We start from the raw sequence: 26,803 nt of genomic DNA, 5'->3' as shown, positions 1-26,803 counted from the left end.
TTTGTTTTTATTTCAGTTTTTTTTTTCAAATCTGCTATGGCTAGAGAATGTGATGACTTTTTTCACTGATTTGAAACCAGAAGTTGTCCTAACACGGTTGATCAGCATAGTTCCTCCTTTTCATTATAGAACTGACTACCCTGCAATTATGATTTATTTTATTGATCATTTACTGTCAACGTAAATACACTTGAGATATCTGCAATGACATACTGTTTCAAGAAGCACATGTCTTTGTAGTATTCATTTCTGTCATTAACAAAACATTGTAATGATTTAACTGAGCTACCTCAGTAACTAAGATGTGCCTCTGTTGTCGTTAAGATTGCTTGCTGAAGTGTTACTGCTTTAAGCACCATTAGAAGTTTAAAGCTTAATTAAGCATGCTTTCAGTTCCTCATGCTGTATGTTGTAGTAGTTAAGTAGTAACTTTCTTGTATTAGTATTGACCTTAGGTAGTATTAGGTAGATGAAATTCATCTCACTTGACAAAAAACCCTCTTTTTGGTCTAGATTGTTCATATACATAGACATCTGTGCTGATGCTAAGGAATTAAACTTTTTGATCTGAACTTCTTCAGACATGAAACTGTCCAGAGTTTTAGAGATCAGTAAGAAACAAAGTACCATCACTAAATGTTTTGGATGTTGGCAGCACTGAGCTTTTTGGTTCTGCAACTGGAAGAAAAATAAAGTTTTTATTCCAAGTTAGTGTTTTTAATGTCTGTTTTTCTATGGTGTGTAAAATACTTTTATATAGCCAGGGCCTCTGTAGTAAACTTTTCTATTTCTGGATTAATAGATCATGGTGTAGCACAGGGAATTTGTTCTCTGTTGAAAGAAAAATAGCAAGAATCGCATTAAACAAACCTTCACTGAGATAAAGTCATTATTAAGGTGGTGAGTTGTTTTTGGAGGAAGTAGTTTTCCACTGTCCTTCAGGGAGTTGTTTATAAAGTCAGTGAGTCAATGTATTGTGTGAGGTTGATGTTCCCTTAAAAACAAAGGGTAAAGTTTTCTTAGTTCCTGAAATAGTAACTTTCCCCAGTTGTCACAAATTGCTGTCTTCTGTGACACACGTGGTTAAAGCTGTGCTTACTAGAAAGCTTCTCTAAAGAGACTGCATTTAGAAGAGACTATTCAGAGCAGCTTCTCTTAAAACATGAGATACTACTTCCTTCCCTGTATATTCATTGAGAATCTTCCTAGTGAAGTTAACTTTTGGCTGAGTTTTTACTACTTTGGGTTCAAAGCCAAACCTTGCTGTACTTGGAGAGATGTGTATTTTGGTGGTGCTTATTCATCTGTAGGTAGACGCCCAGACTCCGGTTTTACTAACGTTGCAGCGCGCTCACTTGTATGGCAAGAATGGAGGTGTCTTCAAGCTGATATTCCTTGTGTGCCTTCTGAAGTCGTTTTGAAGGACAAAGACAATTCTGTTTGTCTGTGTAGGATTTTTTTCTCCTTTTCATGAAGAGCAGTATAGAAGGTATTTTAATACCTCATGGTAGGTTTGCTAAGGAGTGTATGGTGTGGAGACTCACTTTGTTACGAGCGTTCAAGGAGAGCTGATGCTTATTAGACCTCTGATTCAGTAAAGCAGTGTTAGTGGGAAGTGAACTTGCTGCTTGTGGTATACAGCCATGGTACTCATCTCATTAACGTTGCAGTTGTGAATATCTGTACAGCAGCTTCCTACCACATATGAAAAATAGTAATAGGAGGCAAAGTGTTACAGTGATATAATGATATCACTATATGTGATAGTTAATTTTTCTGTTTTTGACGTCTGCCAGATACTTTTTCTCAATAGCTTATTCTAACCTAGTAATGCTGGCAAATGACTTTGTTCTTGTAGTTGGAAAAACTGTTTTGCTCTGGGATGGATGCTCACCTGAGTTACTGAGCAGAATGCTGTGCAGGTGTGCTCGGCTGCCTGAAATTAGTTTAACAGTGCTTAAGTATGCTTTCCTGTGACTCTTACTTAATGGTACCTGCTGCCCAGTTTTAGATTGGGGTAGAGCTAATTTACTTCATGGTAGCTGGTATGATGCAAGTGTTTGTTTCCTGTTTCCTGCTCTGTAGATTCCAGGAGGATCTGGAACTCCAGAACTGGTAGCAGTATGGGCCTGGTTCAAAGCTAGTCTTCGGGCTGAACAAAATGCTGCCCTAGAATTTTCTTGACTGTGGAAAGTAGCTGAGAAACTAGGAGTGGAAAGAATAGTAACAAGCTGGCCCTGATGAGTCCTGACAGCATGAGCTGTGCAGTCAGGTGTCCTTGTGGTGTATCCCTGGTTCTGTTAATACGATATAGAGATGGATGAGCTGATTGCATGTGGAACAATGTCTTTGTTAGCAGGATTTGCTAGCATGGACTGTGCTGATGAAAGCAGCTGTAGCTTTTGGACCCAAACTGTCTTTGAAATCTGTGTACTGACAGTATAAAATTCCTTTAACCTACAGAGATTAATGAATAATATTGACATTAGAAATGCTGAACTACTAAACAAAGCTATAACTTGCTTACATAAGGGAACTGTTTCCAAATCTTTCTTCCTGTGGTGAGTGTTATGTTTCGGAACATAGTTCTGGTGTATAGCAATCTGTAGTTATTTGCACTGTCAGCATTACATTGGGTGCACAATGCGATATTTTGCTGGGGGGAGGGAGAGATCTAATTTTGTGTTTACCAGACTGCTGAAAGGTAATATCTCATTAGAGCTTTTTAAACAAGTCTGACACAGGTAGTCTTCCCATGCAGTGGGTTGTCTGGGTCTAAACAAGAAGTGCTTTTTTGCTATAGGTCTAATAGTGTGTGTTTTCTACTTAAAGTATAGCTTCTCCCAGCAGAAGTACGTCTCTTACTATAATTTATCCTTGCCATGTTGCCTTTTACTGCATAGCAGGGCCTAACTGAATCTGTACGATTCCTAACTAGCATAGCTAGGCTAACAGGAATTTAAGTGTGGTGGCTCAATGTGTTGTGTAAGCAGAAGGCCTTTGTTTCTCCCATATCTGCCTTCCCACACACACAGGAGATCTATATCAGTGAAATAGTTATGACATGGTGAAATGTTTGGTGGTTGAAATACATAGCACTAAAACAGAAGTAGCTGAACTCTGAAATTCTCAGGCTTTCTGCAGAATCGAGTGGATACAGCTGTTTTCTCTGTGAGCAGTTTTTAGTACGTCTTTCCCTCCCCACCACATGAATCTATAGTTATCCTCCCATCACCACCAAATGCAACTATCCAAACCTAGAAGCAGATAAATTGGTATGCTTTGAGCCCTGTCTGGAACTCCTAAAAGTAAGAAATAAAGTAGGAGGCTGGGTTTTAAACCAGAAGCCTTTCTGGTCAGCTTGGTTTTGCGAAATACCAGGTACACAGTGAGTAGTGTCAGTTCTTTAGTCCGCTGTGCAGAAGCTGAAAACAAAGGCAGTCCCTCAAACTGTAGGACTATAAAAGGTGTATAGGAAAGAAGGTGGGTAAATGCATTTATTCTAGGAAAGAGTTTATCCCTGAAATAGAAAAGTTGTTGAGTATAGACACAAAGAAACAAAACCAATGGATTGTAGAGTTCTTGGAGTTGGAAGGGACCATACTGTATATGCATTTGGCCCAGTTTTTCCTTTTTGTGATAAGTTATGTCAGCTTGCAGTCTCTGCCTTTCTACCTCCAGGGTTTTTATCTAGGTCAGGGTGAGTAGGTTGAAGCTGGTTGTGATTCTCTTATTGCTGCATGCTGTACTTGCTGATCTAATTCTGCACTTTCCAGTATCTAGTTGCCAAATGTCTAATGACGTCCCTTACAGGTCTGGAGCTTGTTGGCAGAGAACAGATGCTGTTCTTCCCAAACCAGTTGTAAGTGTCCTCACAAACTTTAAAATCACGCTAGGATAGCTATTCTGAGTCTTGGTTTCTTCTAATTATTGTCACTTCACAAGGTTTGCTCAACTTTGCTTTATCTTGTTATTTTGCAGCTCTTATGATATTCACTGAGAAGTAGAGGCAAGAAAAACTTCAAGTATTCCATCTGTCAACCTTTCAACAAACTGGACTTTCACATACTGCATGCACTTATTCATTGTGACTTCAGCATGTCTTTTTTTCTTGCTGCATTGGTGACCCAGTGGGACATGAACTAATTATACTTTTCAGGGACAGTGGACAATGATTATGGATTGTTGGATATGTTCCACTGTTTCTAGGGGATCCCATGTAACTTGAATGTTTACTCTTGGCTCTCACTTGCCAGACTCTTCTCATCTAAGAAGAGCATATTGTTTAATAGAGCTTTGGTTATCAAAAGGAGTATAGCACAGCTTTTAGTGGATGTACAGAGCTTTTGAGCAGAAGCTTTAATTTGTGCTGCTGTTCTGAAAAGAACAATATTACTGTTAAACGGCTGAACCAGGGCTAGCTCAAGAAAATGAATAAGTAGAAGGATTTCAGGAAGCCTTAGCATTTCAGATCTGGTACCTCAATAGAGAAGTTGTGCAACTTTGTGATGGATTTGGTTACTTCATATACTACAGTCTGAGAAAGAAAAGAGGAGGTAATTCTGTGAGAATAGAGCTTAAGATGTATCTCGAAACTTGGGCAGTAGCATTTTCCTATTTAGTCTTTCAATGCTGATTCAGGTATGAGGTAGTTGGGTGTTTATTTAAAAAATACGTGATCTTCAAGGAATTTGGGTTTGATATCCCAAAGCACATAAATAGTTTTTTTTAATATTCTCTCTTTTTTTCTTATAGTAAGTTAATATTCAAAATCTTTAACAGAACATCTAAACCCGTAAAGCATGTTTTTGAGAAGCTTTCTGTGCCCTCTGCCATCTTTTTGCACCTATTCTTTTTTTTTCCATGTGCTGGAGGTAATGCCTGAGCACAAGTCAGCACCTGCTGTGAGTGACTGTGTGCTAATTTGTCCAGGTGTCCTGAGGCAACTCAGGCCAGACGGAACATAGAACTGGAGCTCATACTGGAGCGTTCTCAAGTGAAGTTGCTGATCAGATTTTCTGCTTTTTTTTTTTAATGATTAATCTTGTAGTATCTCAAGTGCTGTCAAATTCATGTAGAGATTTAAAAAACTGGTAAGTGTGGAGTGATAGGATACCCTAGATGTAAGTGCTGAATACCCCACCACAGCTAAACTTCAAATAATGTAACATTAATTTTAAAAAGCACACTTCCTTGAGCTTTCCTATAAGACTAATACTTAAATAGCTTAGAAACAGTATAATCTGGTCAATAAAACTGCATTGCACCGGCTATTGTATTAGTAACTTCTTAGCTTAATATGATAGAAAGGTGACTATTTCAAATTACAGCATTAAGAAGTTCTGTCTCTGACTACAGTTAATATTTCCTTGTGAGATGAAATCAAACTTGGAAATTATAACAATACTGTGCAGCTTTCTGCTTTTTTTTTTTTTTTTTTTTTTTGGTAGATAGCTGACCATGGTCTGTTGCAGCTTGCTTGAAGCATAATCAATGTGTTATTGTGGATCCCTGTCGAGTCAGATGATAGTAACAAAAGTATAGCTAGAAAGAGCATACAGGTCACTAGCAAGCAAGCAAAGATAACAGGCCTTTTATTGTGCTCGCTCCCAATGGCTGCTGATGTTCAAAGCATTGGGTGGTACTTCATACAGAAATAGACATAACTGTGTCTTTTATTAGTTTCTCATGTGATACTAAAGCTTTATAAAAAAAAAAAAAAAAAAGGCTTTCTAAAAAGACTCATTTGTATTTAAGATTTCCAGCCCATTTTATTTACTCTCTACAAATCCTTTATATAGAGAAACTAAGGTGTGTGAAAGTTCAACGGTAGTAGAAATATTAGTGAAAACTGTTGAATAAATGAGCACTGCTTGCTGAAGCATGTGAGACTAAATGTGGGTTTTTCTGCTTGGGTGCTATGTGTTGTGGTATTCCCCTCTAACACAAGTATTAGAAATACTCTTCTCCTTGCTTCTGGTGACCGAGAGCCAATAAAGGGTGCCCGCCAGGTTTAATTAGTTGTTAGAATGACTTAAGGCATATTCAGTTACTGCTTTTGTGTTCAAGTGCTTAGAAATTAGTTGCTCCAGGAAATGTTTTTGGAAGCTTGAAGGTTCAACGTGCAAGAAGCAACTCCCTCAAGAAGCTTGCATCAAGTATTTTAAACCAGCAGTGTATTTGGACAGTGCAGTCCTCCTTGTATACATATTGTATTTGTATGCATATAACTGTTGCCTCCTCTGGCTGTGTAGCTGGTAATGACCCAAAGTTGTAAAGGATCTCTCTTTCTCCTAGAAATAGCCAGTATTGCTCAGGGGGTAGTTGAGGCAGTATTCTTCCACCCTCTGAATGCTTAGGCACTTCAGGGTGGAGATGAGGCAGAAGAGGAACTTAAAAAATGAAAGCAAACAACAACAACAAAAAACCCCGTGGTTTGAATTTGAGTTGATCTCACAGTGAGTTTCCTTGCTACTAGTGACATGGCAATTATGATAAGTTTCTTGGATCTGATTTTGGTGTAGTAGAAGAAATGGGAAGAATTCAGCAGCCTGAAATGGGTAGGGAGCAACACCTCTTTTGCTCATTATCTTATTTTAGGCTGGATGCACACTGCTGTTCAGTGTACAGCCCTTTGTATGAGTCGCAGGATAAAGCAGGGGCTTGTCCAAAATTAGGTACAGCTCTTTCCATCTGTGCTTCTGGATGTTCCTTGAAATGTTGAAACTGGGACTGGGGAAGGGACTAGGGGACACAGCAACTGTGCGAGTTCCAGTACACCAATTCCTGCTGTATCTTTCCAGGAACAGGATTTTTCTGCTCCTAGCAGTCAGCTGGCTGCTAGTTGGTACAGTTGTACAAATGTAAACGTGAAAATGCTACTGCTGGCCCACATCAGAGCATCATCTACAGATTTCTGAAGCTAGACCTGTAAATGTTTTCCGTTTGTGTACTTTGTCAGTGGAATTAATGCTTAGATGGACTGAAGGATTGTTGCTGTGTAAAATAGTGCTTCATGCTCCTAGCTGTTATTTTAGGGCAGGCTTTTGAGTTTAACCAAGTCTGTGGTTTGTAACCTATTCATATGAAGAAGTATTACACAGTTACCTTTGGTTTCATTTCATCTATTACCAGATGGTAAATGATGACTGTTTCTTTGCAAACTCTGAACAGTATATTAAACTTAATTCTTTGAAATATAGTTGTTAAATGAGTACTGTATAACTGATGAACTTATTTTGAAATAGAGGCTACTAATGTTATTTTTAGATGAGTATTTGAATCATTAACTTAGCTGTCCTTTGATTCTTAAATGTTTCTCATTGCTTGCCCTTATCCAGTAAACAATGGAGTATTAGATTTAATCAAGCTGAATGAAATTGAGACGTCAAATGTGAAATATGTACTTATGCTGTCTGTCTAGTCCAGATAAATCTTTGAAATGACTGATCAAATTTGATGGCCAGTGTTTCCAAAGATAAGTTGCTCCAATTTGAGTGAAGTGGCTACAAAAAGTTGCACCCTCACCTTCCCCCTACTCCCCCCCGCCCCCCACCCAACCAGAGTTAGTGCCTGTATTGGGAAAGTGATGTAGTGAAAGTAGCACAGCTGATACCTTTTTTGACAGCTTTCAAGGCAGTCAGTCTGTGCAGCTCCTATACTTGTTAGAGTACATGCTTCCTCTGAAGGTCATTGGAGATGATGCTGAAGGCCTGATGCTATTGCAAGGATGGAAGAAAGCAGTTGTAGGAGGCTTAGAGGGATGGCCAGAATGATTTCAGAAATGGTGTGGGAAGAAAGGTGTGCATCGTAAGTCTTTTGACTCTGCTTCTGTGGAAGAAATCTCATCTAAAATGGCAGTGTCTGTTTCTAGGGGTTAGCTAATGTCTGGTATGCTGTTCAGATGTATGTTCCGGTTACCTATGGAGTATTTGTAAGTGCTGATTTTTAACAGTACAAAAACTTCTGTGTCTTTTGGTTTCAAGAACAGTCACCTTTCCTTTTTGTCAGGAATTCAAGCTGAAACGTATTTTGTAGTTGGTTTGACTCCTTCTAACTCACAACTGGAATTAAAAAATGAAATCAAAGAAAAAGTAGTTTTTTCCCTCTTCTCTAATAGATGGCCTCTTAAAAATATTTAATACCAAAATGATATCTAAATTTTAGAGAAAGGTAAGACTGTTTAAAATGAAATAAAAATCTTATATCCAGGCAGTATCTTAAATAGTAAAATCGGAATATTTTAAAGCTTCTGTCTGGGACTTCATGATATAACATAAACTGCTTCAACAGATTCCAAACTGTGAAGTACAAGTAATGCTGTGTAGAGAAATAAGTGAAACAGAAGGGCTAAAGTTCATCATAAGAAGCATTCAGATGGAGGGACAATTTTATGAAAACATATTGCAAATACTTTGCGAAAGCAATGTTTTCCAGTGAAATTGGATGTTAGGATTCTCTTGCCCTGCAGAGACAGATGGTCTTTTGATTTCAAGTATTTAGACCAGAACGTGCTGCACCAGAAGCTTGATCTGGAACAAAAACTGTGCAGCCACACGCTTTCTAATGCTTTGACTGCATTAGCAATTGTAAACTTCAATAGGTTTTGAACTAAGATATTTTCTGTTATTAACCAGTCATCTTTATTTTTAATCTTCAAAGGTGTGCAAACAGATTTGGCTAGGCCTATTTGATGATAGATCATCAGCAATTCCAGACTTCAGGGATCCACAGAAAGTTAAGGAGTTTCTACAGGAAAAATATGAGAAGAAAAGATGGTAAGATAGCTTTGCAATTTACAGTGTTTGCTTCTGACAAGAAGTAAATATTGACTGTTATTCTTGAGTGTGCTTTCCCTTTTGTGTGTTCTTTAGACTAGATTGCACAACTCTAAGGGTAAAATGCTTTATTGAACTTTTATTCATAGATCCTAAGGAAAGCACAAGAGGGGAAAAAAGTATTTAAAGAACTTTCTCAGTGTGTAGTTCATATTGATGACATTATCTTAAGCCATTTCTATTTCAACAGCCCTGAAAGGTAGGAGTCATACAGGCTTTTCTTAAGAGACAGAAGATGTGGGTGGTTTGTATTCCGAACAAAATAAGTTTAAAAATGAATGACTTGGCATTCTAGTCCATAAAAAAAATTCTGACATTTAGCTTGGGCATTTTACAAACTACTGATGGTTTGTTGTTTGGTTAGTGGTTAGAACAGCAAAGCTGAGATCTGCCAGTTTTCACACCTGAGTCTGGTGGATGTTTGACAGAACTTTTCATGCTAAACTTGTAAAAACAATTGTTCCTTTGGATGTAGGTATGTTCCTCCAGAGCAAGCAAAGGTTGTGGCATCAGTCCATGCATCCATATCGGGGTCTTCTGCTAGTAGTACAAGCAGCACGCCTGAGGTGAAGCCCCTCAAATCTCTCTTGGGAGAAGCTGCACCTGCACTGCACTTAAACAAGGGCACACCTAGCCAGGTGAGTAACAAAAGGACAGAACTGTTCAGTAGTATATCTCTTTCTTGTTCAGTGCCATAGGAGTTTTTGCAGTAGTAGCTTTTATATTATAACCATTTAAGCTTATTTTATGTGGTTTCTTGAAGCATATAGTTGTTTACAGATCGGGTTCTAAATTTAAAGTTGTTTCTATAGGAATAAAAATGATTTTTTTCATGATTATTTTCAAAACGCAGATTTTTTTTTTGAGTGACTGGCAAGTCTAATTACAATTGTCTTTTGCTTAAATATGTCAATATGCTGAATCTAGTGCATTGCATTTCAAGTATTTTTTTGCTTTAAGAAACAAAATGGCTGACATTCATTCATTTCATGGTTAAGAGCACATATGTGAGAAACATGCATGTTCATTATTACTTTCTCTGTATTCTGTGGCTGTCTTACCAAGTGTTGTTTAGAAAGCCTCTGTATGCTGTTGTATAAAGCCAAACAACACTATGTGCATACTTTAAAGAAAAGATGTCTTTTGAAAAAATGTTTTTACCTTTAGGGTGCAGACAGTTCTTCAGCAGACCTTTTACAGACTCACAGTGGAAATTTGGAGCTTGCAGCCTTCCTATGATGTTCCTCAGTATTTTCCTCACGCTGAATTCTGAAAACTTCTTCAGAATGCAGTGAATAACTATTTTCTAACTTGTAAAATAAAGTTCTATTGCTCACATTTGAACAGTGTTTACAGTTGGAAGTGCATAATTTTGACACTGCAGCTTTTAAGCTGCTAATTTCTCCTTGTATGATACTTTAATCCAAAAGTCTGCTGCAGAGTTCACTTAAAAGCTGCCATAGTATTGTAAAGTAACATCTTCCTCCTACTGCAAGAGAAAGGTTTGTGCTGTATGCAGCACCTTGAACTTCAAGAATAAATGACTTAAATAAGCTTAGTCTGTCCTCTTTAGCATTTTGTAAAAGCCAATTTGGTAAAACATCAGTTTGGTTTTAGCTAATTTGGATGTTGTTTGTAGTCTCCTGTTGTAGGCCGGTCTCAAGGACAGCAGCAACAAGAAAAGAAACAATTTGACCTTCTCAGTGACCTTGGCTCAGATATCTTTGCTGCTCCTGCTCCTCAGTCAACTGCAACAGCAAATTTTGCTAATTTTGCACACTTTAACAGTCATACAGGTAAGTGTTCTGAGCAACATATCCCTTTTTTGTATGTATAAAACGTAGTTTTAATTTTTGATTACTCTGGATTCTACTTTTTCACAAGCTATATCTAATTTCTGTGCTTTGAGAGTGTTTTATTGATTACATTTAAATCTTTCTATATGGAAATAGAAGACACAAATACTGGTAATCCTGTTATTTTTTTTGGAGTGGGAGTTGCTGTAGCTATTTTCTATGATATGTATGATTAGAACGTTTTCTGCCTACTGACAGAACTTCAAATTCTTTGGAGGAGAAAGGATGAGTAACAGAATGTAGAAAGAAGCTGATATTAGACCTTTAATTTTCTTTTTGAAAAGTATTAGGGCAGTCATGGAAAGAAAGCAAATCAAAAGACTAAGAGAGATCAAATGCATTGGCAATATCTGTTAATTTGTTACAGGAAAAACAAAGGCACTCTCAGTTTAAAAAATGATTTCCCCCCATCTCCCCCACCTTGTGTTTCTATTTGAAAACTGAATAAAACCTGTATGTGTAGTATTCTCTACTTTCAGGGAGAGTAAACAAGTCTTGAGCACGTCTTCACTGGGTGAAGTAGGCTCTTATTCTTAAAGAATGTCTTCAGTAAAATATATTGAGCCCTCAGGGTGTATTTTCAGCCAAATATCTCGAGTCATAGCAGTCTATCCTAAATAAAAAGCTGATTCTGCAGTCACTGAAGTATGTTGTTGTGAACTTGCTTTGTAATTGTGGGAAAGTACCTTTACTTGCCTGGCCTGAATGAGCTTTTCATCTAGTTTTTCTGAGAGAAAGTAATGCTGCTAAGCCAACAAGAAAAAGAGAGAATTCTCAGAAACCTAAAACTGTTAACAGCTGAAAGGAAGAGTGAGTAGGGGGGCTTCAGTCATACACCTGAAGAATTGAGCAAAGCATCCAAGACTTGCTCAAAATTAACTTTCAAAAAATGATACGTAATTAGTTGAATTCAGTAATAAAGAGCAGGAAATTCTGTTGCAGTGTGTTTTGTGAAATCCTTACCATAAGATTTCATGTTAATCACTGTTTTGAAGGTGTATTTAAGTGGGGAAAACTTGTGCTGACTGGTCAATATTGTACATTTCTACTGTTGACACTTAACTCTTCTCAAATTTGCACTGAATTAATCTGTATTGATGTATACCTTGAACAGGACTTCCACATTCTAGAAGCCACATGTGTTAGGTATATTTCAGTACAGTGTTCCAAATCTAGGTAAAACTGCTGTATCTCTTCTAGTCCATTTTTGAATGGGTAAAAGAACAGTATAAATGCTCTAGAATAAATATAGCATTAAGATTGGGTTAATTTCTTGTCAAAGTGTGTGCTGAAAAATCAAAATTCTGAGTAATGTCCAGGTGTCATGACTAATTTTCTGTTTCAGTTATTACATTGTGATCTTTCCCATGACTCCTACAGAAAGCTTTAGAACCCCAAACAGATTCAAGTAAATAATTTCTAGAACACAAAATCTGAGTAATAATGTAATTTACTGGTTTTGCAATTGAAGCACAACTAAGTGTAGCAGCTGACAGGAAAATGGTTAAAAAAAACTGTGCTGTGGTTTGTGAAGCCTAATGTGAAGCTTAAAGGTAGTACAGAAAGTGTCACTTCTGGTATGGCCCTCTTTTTCCCAAATTATTCTAATGTATGTGGCTCAGGATACGGTTTCACACGGAGAGGAAAACGTGCTGACTTTATGTGAATTTCCTGTATTTAAGTCCCATAGTTTCTGCAAAACGATGAGTTTTTGAAAAGGTGATGGTAGCCATCTCTTTACAGTAACTGTTCTTTGTAGCTTCATACCGGTAAGAGTGTCAAAAAAGGATTCAACATTTTGGCCTACAAACTAATAGACTAGAGTGTTGTCTGCACAAGTAATTTTAAGTAGGTTTGACACAGGATAACTCTGTCGCTATCAACAGAGGAGACTTTATTTGGAAAAAAGAACGACACAGTTACTGCCTTCTTGAGAACTGTTTTTCAATTTTGCAATTGTTTCCTTTACACTAGGATTTTTTTGAATACTTCCTGCCTTTTATTCCATACTGGGTAGTGCAAACATCACGAAGAATCTGAACTGTGGGTGTAGCTTGTATTTTCATGTCAAATTGGAGATAGGTGTAGCCAGCAAGTTTTTGTACTGTTTTATTGATTTATAATCACAATAGCAGTTGTGAGTCTGTGCTGACTTACAGTCTGCTCATATTTCTGAACTTAGTATTGTTCTGGGTGGAGAGCTTTTGGGTGGAGTGCTTAGGATGGATGGTCAATTTGAAAAGTTAAAAACATGATTTACAAATTATTCCAGTACAGGAAATTCCAAGTCTTACCCAGTCTTTACCTTTGTGCCACTTCAGCACAGATTTAAACATTACCACATGAAATAGAGCAAGATCAACATCAGAATGTTCTGCAGGAGTCGTTAAAACTCTACTGGATCTGCTTGCAAGTTGTACTCTGTCAGTTGATCCAGTACAGTTCAGTGGTCTGTAATATAATATGTTGTAGTTCTTCAGACTACACTCATGAGATATTGAAGATATTTATCCATGTGACAGGTTAAAATGAGAAATGTCATAATTGTAGGAGTGACGCTTGCATATTGAATCCTATTTGGTCAATTGAAGGTCTGTCTGAGTAGTCATACAATTGATGCATCGATATTTAAAACATCACTTTCATTTTTGAGCACGTTGCAGTTCCTAATTTATCCCTCTTGAAGCTACTCATTTTAAGAAGAAAGAGTAGAATTCAGAGATTTCTGTTTTGTATGTATAAGACTTTACATGGAGTTCAGGAATTAGGCTCCTAGTTCCTTTTGAGTATACTGATGTTTGAATGTTCAGCTATTTGAAATTAAACGGATATTTTTTCCTTTTATTTATAATACTATAAAAGTATTCCACAAAAAGGAAGGGACAGACAGATTCTATTTGAAATTCCCTTGGATGTTATTTTGTTGTTGCAGTCCATGAATGCTATCTTACTGATGCATAGACACTATTGTTCACTACCTGCCAACTGTTGCCCAGCCAGTCCCTTAGCAGTGGCTGCCTCTCTGGCTAACTGCCCTCGGTTCTGTATGTTTTTCACATGATGCCAGATGATATGGAACATCCTTCTAGTCAGTTTAGGCCAGATGTCCTGCTTCTATCTCCTCTCAGCTCTCTCCAGGCCCCCAGTGGTGAGGAAGTACAAGAAGGTGGAAAACTGAAATGTCCTTGGTTCTGTGCAGCACTGCTCAGTAACAACTAAAACATCAGTGTTATCAATTTTGTTTTTTTTCCTAAAGCCAAAACACTGCATCATACCAAGCATTATGAAGAAAAACAACTATTCCCAGCTGAAGCCAGGACATAGGGTTTCAGGAAAGAAGCACATTGTATTGTAGGAATTCAAATTGGCAGTATGTTTCAAGAATACTTTTTTATTTGCAAAGAAGTGTTCAGTTAGTCACACGTTCTGTTTTGAAAGCTAACATTTGGGTTTGAGAGGTAAACATCTTTACTTTCCGTTGTTTCTTCCTGATCAATCAAAATTGCAAACATTCTGAGTTGATCAGCTCATGCAGTTTAGTAGTAGCATCAGTGAGGAGGAGGCATAGGTCTACGAAAATAATTCATGAAAGCTTGTTCCAAAACTTTCTATTTGTAGATTGTAATGTATAACTTTTCTGGTGTGAAATCAGTTAGGAGATGGGACACGACTCTTGGTGGCTGTCATGACCATAAATTCAGTTAATACATCTGTTTTTTGTGTTTGTTTCCCATATCCATTAACATGTTTTGTTCCTTTGCAATTTACAGCGCAGAACTCTGCAAATGCAGGTTTTGCAAACTTTGATGCATTTGGACAGTCTAGTGGCTCGAGTAATTTTGGAGGTTTCCCCACAGCAAGTCAGTCTTCTTTTCAGCCCCAAAATACAGGTAGAACTCCTAGCACTTTTGATCAATACTTAATTGAAATCATCCCTTACCTTTTTGTTTGAAGATACTTATGCTGAGTTTTTCTTGCACCTGCCATCTTGAATGCAGTCAGAATGCATCTGAAGCTCTGGGGAAACTCAAAATTAATTCTTTCTGTTTGCTGTTGATTTTCTTTTTTTTCCAACACTGCTAAGAAGTCTGATCTTTATGGCACTATATGTTTGTTAGCTCTACACCTGAAATAACTGAGTAAAGAGTACTATTTTTGATCATGAACTGATTGTTTATCTTGCAAATGAAGAGCTTCAGACCGAAGAGCACACTGCAGAAATAAGTATGCCTACATCAATGTGTAACTTGCACACATTTTAGTGTGTTTGGCTTCAGGTGTAGAGCCAGTTGCTAAGATTTATTTTTTACTTTTCTTTAGTTTGATCATGCTTGAAAACTTTTGCTTGAGCTTACACTTGCTGTTTGTCTAGATCTTTGGCTGACTGACTTTCTTTTCTTTTTTTTTCTTTTGAGTGTGGTGTCGTTTTAAACTTTTTTTCAAATTTTCTTTCTCCCTCCTTATGTTAACTTTAACCCACACACAATTTCTGGCTGTCCAGCGTTCAGAACGCTTTCATCTAGCTGCAGTTTTGGTGAATTTACTTCAGCTTTTCCTCTCCAGGCTGTGCACAGTAAGTTCCACACAGTGGAGAACTCGGCTTGCTTCATTTTATGCCATTGTAGTTTAGTATCATCATTTCTACTGTTGCATATGTTTTAACCTAACTGATTAAACTATTAGAAAGCTTTGTTGTTGTGGTATGAGTGAAATCCTCAAGCAATTGTTAAAAAATGTGATACTCTTAATGGAACATTTCTTTTAAGTATATGACCTGCCTGTATTGATAAAATAGTCTGGACAGTGAAGAGATAGAAGCTCATGGTTTCATATTTAAACACATTCAACTGTGTAGACCTAAGCCAGATTTTTTCAAATTGATTTGTGTATCTCTTGGTATCTCTGTGGGAACTAGATTTAAAGGAAACCGGTTTATATACTCTCTGCCCCAAACTCTTTCTTGATTGAATGTAGTCTGAAAATATGAGAATAAAAAAGCACAATTCTCTTTAAATATTGGCATTGAATCATTCTTCTCTTGGCTTCTAGGCTACTGGGTTTTTGCCTAGAATGGTGGCTGACATCTAAAATGATCATCATACCATTAAGTAAATTCCAGTTATAGTTATCCATTAGACACACATGACAGAAAATGAAGCTTCTCTGTTTTGAATATTAAAGATTCATACAAATATGTATTTCATTAGTGAGATATTATTGCTGAAATTACTTTAACAGCTAATGAGCAGCACATAGTTGTGACTTAAAATTTTCTGTCCCTGAGCTACAGACTAAAAAAAACCATAGAAGGTGGTGTTTTTCTGTTTTTCTGTTTTTGTTTTTTTACCTAGTGTAAACTTAAAGGATAGGATTGACGGGTCTCACCTGTGGGATGGGGTAGTGGGAACATGTTGCATCAGATAACCGCAGAGAACTTAGAAACACTTCAAAGCTGAAGAAAGCATCGATCATGTTTAACTTATTTTGTTACAGGTGGAAGTGCTGGATCAGTGAATGCTAACTTTGCTCACTTTGATAACTTCCCTAAATCCTCCAGTGCTGATTTTGGAGCCTTCAATGCTTCTCAGAGCAATGCAACAGTAACTGGAGCCAGTAAAGCTGCAGTGAATAAACCAGGTCTCCAGTCAGCAGACAAATATGCAGCTTTGGCTAATCTAGATAATATCTTCAGCGCAGGGCAAGGTAATAAGTTTTATTCTTTGACATGCTTATACTAAAACTTTGTACTTCCCATAAGGATGGTGTGTCTGTCAAATTAATAACTTTAAGCTATCAGTTTTTCTTCAGTGCATCCTTAGTATGTATGGTATAAGAACAAGACTTTAAGGCATTGCTCCAGGATATCTTCTAAAGACTGCTGCTTGAGAACCTACTTGTTATCAAGATGAATAACTCTAAATATTTAAATGATGGATCATGCAATGATACATACGTACATACACACACACGTGTGTGTGTGTGTATATATGTATTTGTATTCAAGGCACATTTTACTGAAAAAAACCCCTTCATATAAACATATAAAAATGTTATGTGCTAAAATCTGTGGTGAAGAGACTCAAATGGAGAAATGCAGTTTTTGCACGGGAGTGCCAGGGTAGTTTTCCTGTCTCTTTGACTCCAAAAGATTTTGCTCTAATTTTTTACGAACTCATTCTTAAAAATAACTTGTGGGGTTTCCTTGTGTACTAAAGAAATGCTGTCTTGAAAGCAGATTTCCAAATGCTAGTGAAATTCAAGCTCAGTTTTATTCTGATACTGCTGAAGCACTGAAGTTGCACACCTCCACAGTATGTATGGATTTTTTTTCCATCAATGTATAGACACATCAAAGTTTCTGCTTGGTTTTAATTGAAGTTCATTGCCAGTTGACACAGCTCTGGCAAAGCTAGAGTTTAAACCATTTTTAAGCAAGGATGCAAAATTCAGCTTCATTATGTATTCAGTACTAGTCTACAGTAAGACTACATTCAGTCAAGTTGTCCTGTCTCCTTGGCTTAGCAACCTTTTTGAATGACCACAGATAAAGAATGTAAAGAATAAAAGTATAAAGGTTGCAAAGAAATGTTCTCTTTTAATAGCAGAACTCCACTGGACATGAAGATAAGTAAATTTAAGCTCGGCCCTTCAGTAAGAGATGCTAAGGTGTCACATCCTACTTATCTTCTGAAATCTTCTCTTAAGAGTTCATTGATTCTCTTGATCTGCAGAAAGATGATACTTTATTTCTGGTTTTGTGCCATTTGTTTTCCTTTATTGTCGTTCTTCAAGCCTGGTGGCATCTTGTGGAATACTTATGTGATGCCGTAGAATAGTCATTTGAGTCCATTGCTTCTGTAGAAATTAGCTGAGAAACTGCAGCTTTATCACTGCTTGTAAATGCATATCTAGGAAGTGAAAACTTAAGCTTACTTAACTTTAAGGAGAAAAACTTTAGGTCCCTCCTAAAGTAACACCTCCTGTTTGTTTCTGTGGAAACAAAAATGGGTACAAGCAGCTCCATAACACTTTGACTAGAGCAAATTCTCAGCTACCAAATGCTTTTTTTCAACTTAGTCACCACCATGAACTATGTGTTTTAGTCGGTGATGAACAGGAGCCTGTATGCTGTGCTTGTTGGTATGGGGGGAGGGGCGAAAATCTGTGCCAGCAGAGGTGACCCACTGTTAAGTGCACCACCTACTGTTACTGTGCTCACATCCACTGTTTTGTCTCCATAACTGTTCAGTAAGTGTCCATGAATGTCAGCAGGTGCCATTTTTCCTCGTGGAGGAATTCAATGACACACCTTTGCTTCATATGCATGTCTGTGTTGGATGCTATTTTGTCACACTGCCCCTCTGCTGCTATCTGTTGCACAGCAACAAAATGCAATGGCATATTGGTGGGAAGGTTCAAACTCTACTGCCATACCACCAACATCTGCCTCTGACTTTGTGGGGCAACATAATAAAGCAGGAGACATTAGTTTTGGAGCAGCCCTTGTAGTTATTCTGTAATTCTTTTTTGCAAATAGTATATGAAAGCATTTATCTATGATGTGGAGTTTTGTTCTGAAATGCTACTTGAAGGTGGTTTTTTTTTTGCTGAGTTTATCTAGTTGAAGAAGACAGTAGTATTGAGTCCTTATTTTTTAGGGAAACTGAAGACTGCAGAGCTGCAGAATATCTGTAGAAGCATAACACTATGCTCTAGTTCATATATAATTTAAGTTTGAAGTTTATACATCAGTGCTTAACATTAGTAGGGTGGAAAGTAAAATCATCTTCATTTTAAATCTGTTTTTTCTCTTTCTAGGTGGTAGTGAGCAAGGAAGTGGCTTTAGTACAGTAGTGTCTGCATCAGCAGGTCCTGTTTTGTCAGCCCCAAATCAGTCGAGTGCGTCTTCAGACAAGTATGCAGCTTTAGCAGAATTAGACAGTGTGTTCAGCTCCACCGCAACCTCCAGTAATGCGTATACTTCCACCAGTAACGTCAGCAGGTACTTCTTATTTGATGTAATTGACTTTTTATTGGCTTCAGCAAAATGCAGAAAAGCAGCTCAGAATTGTTTCTTAAACAACTGGTTTTATTTTTATAGGTGAAGAAATGTTTGTGTTTAGAGTCAATGTTGAAAATTCTTCCTTTATTTTAGATAATAACAGCACTGTACAGTAGAGTATTACACCTCTGAGGTGGTAACACATTTATGTACAGAGTATTTGCATACCAAAAACCATAGCATCATCCCTGGCAAAAATTGTTCTTATTTTTCATACAAATAGAACTAATCACTTCTTTTTGGATCGCTGAAGTAATAAATACCAAATGCCTTTTACAGTTATTCTTGATGTTAGAAGCACCCCTTAAAGCTTTTGTTTTGTAACCTTATCCTGATGGCCTCTATTCAGTATTCATTCTCTTGCTGTTGGTGGAGAAGACTTTTTTTTTTTATTGCTCAGCAGTAGTTACAGTCTCTGACTCATGCACTAGTTATAGTCTCTGACTCAGGGCCTCAATTCCTGGCATTTGTATTGCAATTCTGTATTGCAGTTAGCAAACTGTGTGTAAGCATTCCTTTTCTATTTTTTTTACATTCGTGGTCGGCATGTAAAGTTGCATTTAATGGTTAAACAAGCAGTTCTGACTTTTCTGAATGTATGAATTATTTTCAGCAATGCTTTTGGAACAGTACCCGTGGCTGCTACTTCACAGACACAGCCTGCATCTTCAAGTGTGCCTGCTCCATTTGGAGGTATATAATAACTCTGCATGGTAGACTAGTACCTCACTTTCAGTTATTAATTCCATACTGTGACACTTTTGATTTTGAAGTTATTAAAGGACAACAAAGAAGTACTGTGATCTTTGCATGTGATGCATTTCAAATTAAGTGTTTTATTATCAATTACTGATTTCATGCAATTTTATTGATTAAAAATACTATAAGACTCACATTAGTGAGTCAGGCTATTTCTTAAAAGACTTTATTAAATACTGTTTTTTAATCTTTCAGCAACACCTTCCACAAATCCATTCGTAGCTGCCCCTGTTGCCCCAGTGGCACCTTCAACAAATCCATTCCAGACCAATAGCCGAGGAGCAACAGGTTAGGAAAAAAATCACAGAACTTAAGATCTGAAATTTTTGCAATACCTCTTTTGATTCTTTTTTTGTAACTGTGAATTTGTCTTAAAGATTTTTCTATACTACTTGTTTTCAAGTCCAATGTGTTTGATGTTGAGTTGCTTTCTTTTGTTTTGCTGTTTTGTTAGATAGGTTTTTTTGGGAGGGAGGGTGGGGGAGGGGAAGAGCTGAGGGTATTAGCTTCTAGTTTCTGGCCCAGTTCTGCAACTTCGGACTCTGACCACAAAATGTCAAAGTGATCTTCATAAGATATTTAATACTACTTGTACTATATTGTAGTTTGTGTATTACCAGTTGAGTATTATCCATGACTAGTATCTTAGCTTTGAAGTTGCTTCGCAACAGCTTGCCCTAAAATCTGGGATCTTGAAAACCCTGCTGCCAAGCTGGTATGCTTGATTTTCTGCACACTCTCCACTTTTCTTTATTTCCAAGCCCTGGAAGGTCTCAAATCCAAGGTCTCCAGAGTTAAAACCGGATGAAGGAAGAAATCTATGGTATTAGGAAGAAATTCTTTAATGTGAGGGTGGTGGGAGACACTGATGTGGGTTGCATGGTTGATGGTGGATGCCCCCTCCCTGGGGGCATTCAATGCCAGGTTGGATAGGGCTTTGAGCAGCCTGGGTCGCTGCCTATACCAGGGGGTTTGGAACAAGATGATCTTAAAGGTCCCCTCCAGCCCAAACCATTCTATGAAGCTTCTGGCTGGTAGTTTTTCACATGTTCATTTATTCTATACTCATTAATCTACACCTGTTACACCTACAGGACATTAAATGGATAAAGTGGAGGTAAAAGAGGTGGCATATCTAAGAATGTGCCTAGATTTTGACAAATACATTACAGCAGAGAAACTGAAGCTTTGAAATAACTTCTTTTTTTTTTTTTCCCTGTTAACTATGTTCTGATCTTTCTGAATTTAATATTTTGCTGCTATTACTCATTGTTTTTGGGGTAGATTTAAAAACAAGGCACTGATATTCTGGAATAAATTTCACAAAAGTCTTAAACTCTTCAGCTTTGTAACAAAATGGAAAGTCTCGCTCTGCTTTAGCTGAAATTTACATAAGGCATGCAGAGCCTGTATGCTGATATTCAACTGTATTTAGAATAAAACTTAATTTAGAGAAGCAGAGAAAACCATTTAAATGTGGGAGAATCAGAAATTGATTGAAATGAACACACAGATGGAAGTAGGTGAATTGATAGCCTTTTTTTCCCCTTTTGTGACAATAAATGTACAGTACTCAAAATTTACATTAATTTTCTGGAGGAGGACTCTGTAGGATCGTAATTCCATAGATAAAAAACTTACTCATTTTTAAAATAACAAAAAAAATCAGTAACAAAAATCTTCCATTAATCTACAGAGCATCAGTCATGGATTTAAGTGGATGTCATACTGTGCTAATTTTCCACTCTAAAGGCACTGTTGAACTTCAGTGCTTTTCTGCACTAATTGGACTTGCATAGACTTAAGTCTGCTGATGTTTATATATTTTAACATTGAATTGTGCTTTATCAAAGTTCTAGGTAGGCTGAATTACATTGCTCAGGCTGACTTAAAGCTGAATTGATTGTGTTCATGTCCTCTGCTAAAATGTTTTTAAGTCACTTTTGAGATATAATTTAGTTCAACTTGCTCAGCTATTTAATGAACGAAATCTTTGCTCTCTTGGATCTTAAGAGCTTTGCAGCCTTTAGATGCAGCACTCTCTCAGTAGGAAGGAGATAACTTGGACTTTCCACCCAATGGCAAATTATGAAAGACAACTAGATTAATCTGCTTTACATCATCTTTTAAATATGGCAACTCTATCGTTCTGCCTTCTAAACAGCCTTCCTTGACTTGCAGAGGTTCCAGCACCTTTTCAGCAGTAGTGATGTAGAATGTACTAAATAAGAACTGGTGACTATAAGTAATGATAATATTGTACCCCTTTCAATATAAGATGTAAACTTGTGGCTTGTCCTTTTAAGTTGAATGTTTTCTGCATGAACTATTTATTACAAGGGCTATCTGATCTGTAGCATTTATTTCTCATGACTTAATCTAACACAGGTCATGCTATGGTTGAATTGTTTGCTGTGTGTATGTATGTATATATATATATTAGTAGTCATCTAAGAATTACTGTTCAGTAGTGTATAAATGATTTGACATTGTCTGGTCTCTTTGTGGCTTCCATAAGGCCTCTCGGGAGCAATGCACTCTCACATATTTCCTCACGCTCATTTTGGTAGGTGGCCACATTTGGTATAAAGTTTCTTGTGGCTAGTTGTTCTTGCTTGTAAAACCTTATTGGCAGCTATCTGGTTCTCTGCGCATAGAATTTCAGAAGCCTTACATGTTTTATAATGGAGTGGGTGTGGGTATCTGGCAACTCAACAAAAGGAGAGAAGAGCACAGAAATCTATAAAGCAACTAAAACAAAACCATTATTGGTATCCTCCACAGTCACACTACAATGACTGCTTGAGTGACTCCTGTCGCTTGTTTTAACAGTAGTTTGATACCTTTTGTAGTATCCCAAGTTGCTGCTCAATTCGTTGTGATTTTGTTTGCTGTTCTATCAGCTTTTCCTGATGAATAGTTTCTTTGATTTTTACTTTATGACAATGTCAGTACATTAGTTCTGTGTGCACTTTTCCTGTAGTTTGTGTATGTAATGTCTTGCCCTTGAATACTTTTGGGGTGAATTTTTGAACCAGTAATTACGCTAAATTGATCAAATATCCTGATATTTTTTTTTTACATAGATCTTATACAAGCCCCCAAATTTAATATTTATCAGTTTGAAAGAGTAGTCTTGTCTATTGTTGAATTAGAAGAAAATACTCGATGACTCTATTTGTACCAAAAGGTTTTCTCCCAAAAGACTGAATAATGGTTTTGTTACTATATTTTTGCACTTGATGTGCTCCTGTTTTTGTTGAAGGCATGTAGAATTGTGTATGTGCTGTTACGTTCTTTACTTGAGATGTTTCAGCAGAGAATCAGATGAAAAGATTTCTGTTTTTTTGTTTGTTTCAAGTCTTACTTCAACAGTGAGAGTGTTTGCACTAGGAACTTTGTGTGCAAAGTAATGTGCATGGTGAGAATTTCCCTTAAAGTGACACTAAAGATGGGATGGAGATTTGGGATGCATGTATCCCTTGAGTATTTGTTTTTGTTTCTTTTTTTTACTTACTGTAATGCGGCTTGAAGTAGGAAGATATTGCTGTGCTTTCCTTGGTAGAGAAAAAAGAAGGGCTTGTGCTGCCTGGAAGTGCTTGCTTCTAATGCGTGCTGACTTTTTCCAGTAAAACCTCAGGGCTAAGTGTTTAGTGTAGAAAGTATGGAAAACAATCTGTTTTTCAGAAAGCCTATCTGTACTGGATCTAGCAAATGTTAAATGATTTCATTTAATTTTGAAGTGCAAAAGTAAATTTGTGGTGATCCAAGGTAACAAACCAGTGGATGCAGGGTTTAAACAGAACTTTTTTATGACCATGGAGTCATTTGGAGGCTCTTAACATGGCATTACAGTAACGTCTTGTGGGAAAAGTGATTTCTTACAAATAACTCCATGTTATTTTTTGCCTGCCAGCAGCAACATTTGGTACTGCATCCATGAGCATGCCTGCAGGATTTGGAACTCCTGCCTCCTACAGTCTTCCTACTAGTTTTAGTGGCAACTTCCAGCAGCCTACATTCCCAACCCAAGCAGCTTTCCCCCAACAGACTGCTTTTGCTCAGCAGCCAAATGGTAGGTCTATACACTCTCGATCACTTTCTTCCATGTTTCTGTTTTAAAGAAGTTCCCTTAATCTAAGTCAATGATAATGAGTGCGTATTTATTTCTACATAAATGTTGTAGTTAAATTAGCGAGGGGTTCCCTCACACAGCAATGTGGCTCTGTAGTTAGCATTCAGGCTTGACTGTGTGCAGTTTGTAACTGAAACTTTACCATAATTGATATAAAACTAAAATATTCAGAGATATAACAGTTCTAAATGCAAGGATTGTTTGATCTTTATTTAAGTGTGCCTGCAACAGGTTGTAATATTTTCTGTAACTTGAAGAGCACAGGCAAGACAAAATCAGAGTGCTTTTTCCCAAAATCTAAATGATAAAGCAACATTGGAAAAAGCTTGTATGTAAAAATCAGGAATTCGTTAGTTCTGTACAGTTGAAACTGAGCGAAAAACTCAGCTATGATTTTTATGCTTTTGCAAGTTTTCTCTTGTTAAAAAACTTAGCTTTTCGATGCTGATGTGTATTGTGTTTAAGCTTTTAAAAACCAGCTCTCTGGTGCTCTGCTGCACAGTGCTCCTGAGCATTAGCATCTAAAGGTGCAGTTACTAATACTGATAGTATGAATACTTCATAAATATCATCTCAGAGTGCACTGTTAATGGCAGTGTTAATAGAAAAGCAGTAATTCACTGAAGCGAACTTATGGAGAAAACATAAACAGATGTGATTTAGGCTTCTTGTCTACCTGAGTGAAAACCGCTGCAGACAAGCGTATGATTTACATTGCTATTACTACACTAAGCTTTGTAGGAGGGCAGTGAATATGGATCGCTTCATCTAATTTGTGTTATCTGTGTGACAGCACACTGAGGCCGATTAAGGATGCTCACGTGATAATACAGCTGAAGTGTGTAGAAGTAGCCCTCAGCTAAGGGTGCTGAGATCTTAATAGCTGTGTTCTGAAGTGGTAAACAGAAGCAAGCTGTGAGCCAAACTTGTTCAAGTTTTCATGCTAAGTTTGTTGCTTTTCAGCTGCAATGCCCAAAGCTCTTATTGAATTTGAAAATTCTAGTCTTTGAATTTCTACATTCATGTTACTTGGCTAGAGAAGAGATTAGGAAAAGAGAGACTGTTGCATGTTTAAATTGGGAACTGATCTTGCTAATAGATGGTTTTTTAAGAGCTGAAATGAAAGTGTGTATGTGAGGAGACTAAATAGATTGAGCTATTAAGTGAAAACTTACTATTTAAAATTTCTTAAAACTACACTACTTAGGTAAGATAAAATCCTGCTGACTGGTGCAGTCCAAGCTTTCCCTTTGTTTTTTGCTGTAAGCTTTCAAACTGAAACTTAATTGAGGATTGATAACTGGTAGTAATATTTTGTTATCTTTTGAAGGTGCAGGTTTTGCTGCATTTGGACAGGCAAAGCCTGTAGTAACTCCTTTTGGACAAGTTGCAGCTGTTGGAGTATCTAGTAACCCTTTTATGGTAAGTCGTTGCATATTAATAACTTGTGCATGTCTGAAAAGGCACGATATGTAATAATTATAGATGCATGATTTTTTTGCTTCAAATAAAGGAAGGCAACATGAATCTCTTAAATGCAATTCTATATAACAATGCTATGGCATTTATAAGGCTGCTCAAATCAAAATAGAAGTATCTATACACTATAGTCCTACAATAATGTATATTTAGATAAAACAAACACCAAAAAGAAAAGAAAACAATAAACCAAAACCCTGCAACACAAACCAGAAATATTTCTTGATAATTTGTTCTCTGTTTCATACACCTTTGTATTTATGATCTGTGATTTAGAAAAATTTCTTATTTTATTCTTTCTGTTTCCCTCAGGCTGGTGCCCCAACAGGACAATTTCCAGCAGGAAACTCATCAACCAATCCTTTCTTATAGCCTTATAGACACTTTACCCAAAAGAACTCTTATGTGGTCACATAACATCTCTGCGCCTCTTGCACTGTTGTCTTGTTTCACTGATATTAGCTTTAAACACAAAAGAAGTCTTTAAGAAGTTAAAATGAAAGCCTGCATTGTGTACCTTTGGGGGGGGAAAGAACACAAGAAACCCAACAAGGAGTCATTCCCCTCCCCTCACACACACACAAAGAAAATCAACCCCCTCCCTCTCACCTCCCCAGGTAATAATGTGCAAAACAGAGGGCTGTGGTAACATCCTTGGACCTGTGAACTGGCAGGAAAAAAGTAGCGGTATCATGTATATTAAAATTGGCTAATAAGTTATTGCAGATACCACATTCATTATGCTGCAGTACTGTACATATTTTTCTTAGAAAATAGCTATTTGTGCATATCAGTATTTGTAACTTTAACACATTGTTATGTGAAAAATGTTACTGGGAAATAGATCAGCCACTTTAAGGTGCTGTTGTATCTCTTGGAATGAATGAGCTACATCATTTTAACCATTGGTATTGGAAGTCATCACATTAAATTGAAGGTTTGTTCATTTCTCAAAATGTTTTCCTTTCCTAAGAGCTCTTCTATTTATACATGCCTAAATCTCTAATGTTAGAGGGATACCTGTCTGCATAATAAAGCTGATCATGTTTTGCTACAGTTTGCAGGTGGAAAAAAAAAAATAAATATTAGAAAAAAAGAAGTGTAGCTTTATTTCTGTGTAGTGACACTTATTTGGGTTAGAATGTTCATATTGTGAATCTCATACACAAATGATCTATCAGAAATGATATGCTCGGAAGTAATTTAAGTTCAATTTTCATATCCTACAGTCTTGAATATGTCCTCATGATTAAGCCTGCTGTTCAAGTGAAGTGGCTTATCTATCCGGAATGAGTTTACATGAACTCTTATATAACTCTGATAATAGCTATGTAATGAAGGACACTGAGAGCACTGAGATGAGTAGTGACTTGAAAAATGGTTAGTTGCTGAAAGACATAACTGCTGACAGCTAGTGGAGTCTTTGAACATGACTTAGTTGTGACCGCAACAGTACGTATGACCTTGGTACCACAGACTGAGTCGTTCTCTTTTTATTAAAATCTGTGCCTATTAGTAGGACTTCCTGTGGAACACTGAGTTAACTGATTGGATTTCTTAATTTTCTGGAACGTTTTCTGCCATCTTAGTATAGCATTTGTAGAGGAAGAAATGTCTGGTTTGTCTAATCTATGGTAGAGAAGTTGCAAGAAGAATGCAAGTGCATCAAAGTAAT

General features: G+C 37.1%; 1 protein-coding gene across 4 annotated transcripts in view; it reads left to right on the top strand.

Annotated features, from left to right (window-relative positions):
• AGFG1 (ArfGAP with FG repeats 1) overlaps nucleotides 1–26,238 on the top strand; it is a 36,432-nt gene extending 10,194 nt beyond the window's left edge. For 2 of the 4 annotated variants that reach the window (XM_042878605.1, XM_042878608.1), the window contains exons 3-14: nucleotides 8,662–8,777; nucleotides 9,313–9,475; nucleotides 10,477–10,633; nucleotides 14,464–14,583; nucleotides 15,195–15,266; nucleotides 16,187–16,396; nucleotides 18,512–18,695; nucleotides 19,369–19,448; nucleotides 19,710–19,802; nucleotides 23,431–23,589; nucleotides 24,980–25,071; nucleotides 25,441–26,238. In XM_042878605.1, coding sequence (XP_042734539.1) covers nucleotides 8,662–8,777; nucleotides 9,313–9,475; nucleotides 10,477–10,633; nucleotides 14,464–14,583; nucleotides 15,195–15,266; nucleotides 16,187–16,396; nucleotides 18,512–18,695; nucleotides 19,369–19,448; nucleotides 19,710–19,802; nucleotides 23,431–23,589; nucleotides 24,980–25,071; nucleotides 25,441–25,500 — 1,506 coding nt within the window. In that variant the 3' untranslated portion in view covers nucleotides 25,501–26,238. The remainder of the gene's footprint in view (nucleotides 1–8,661; nucleotides 8,778–9,312; nucleotides 9,476–10,476; nucleotides 10,634–14,463; nucleotides 14,584–15,194; nucleotides 15,267–16,186; nucleotides 16,397–18,511; nucleotides 18,696–19,368; nucleotides 19,449–19,709; nucleotides 19,803–23,430; nucleotides 23,590–24,979; nucleotides 25,072–25,440) is intronic. The other 2 variants (XM_042878606.1, XM_042878607.1) reach the window with 2 other exon arrangements.
• The last annotated feature ends 565 nt before the right edge of the window (nucleotides 26,239–26,803 follow it).

The sequence above is a fragment of the Lagopus leucura genome, unplaced genomic scaffold, assembly GCF_019238085.1.
Source record: "Lagopus leucura isolate 7727_CA_CO unplaced genomic scaffold, USGS_WTPT01 Super-Scaffold_100021, whole genome shotgun sequence".
Lineage (NCBI taxonomy): Eukaryota > Metazoa > Chordata > Aves > Galliformes > Phasianidae > Lagopus > Lagopus leucura.
Note: the sequence above shows the minus strand (reverse complement) of the source record. Positions and strands in the feature narration are given on the sequence as shown.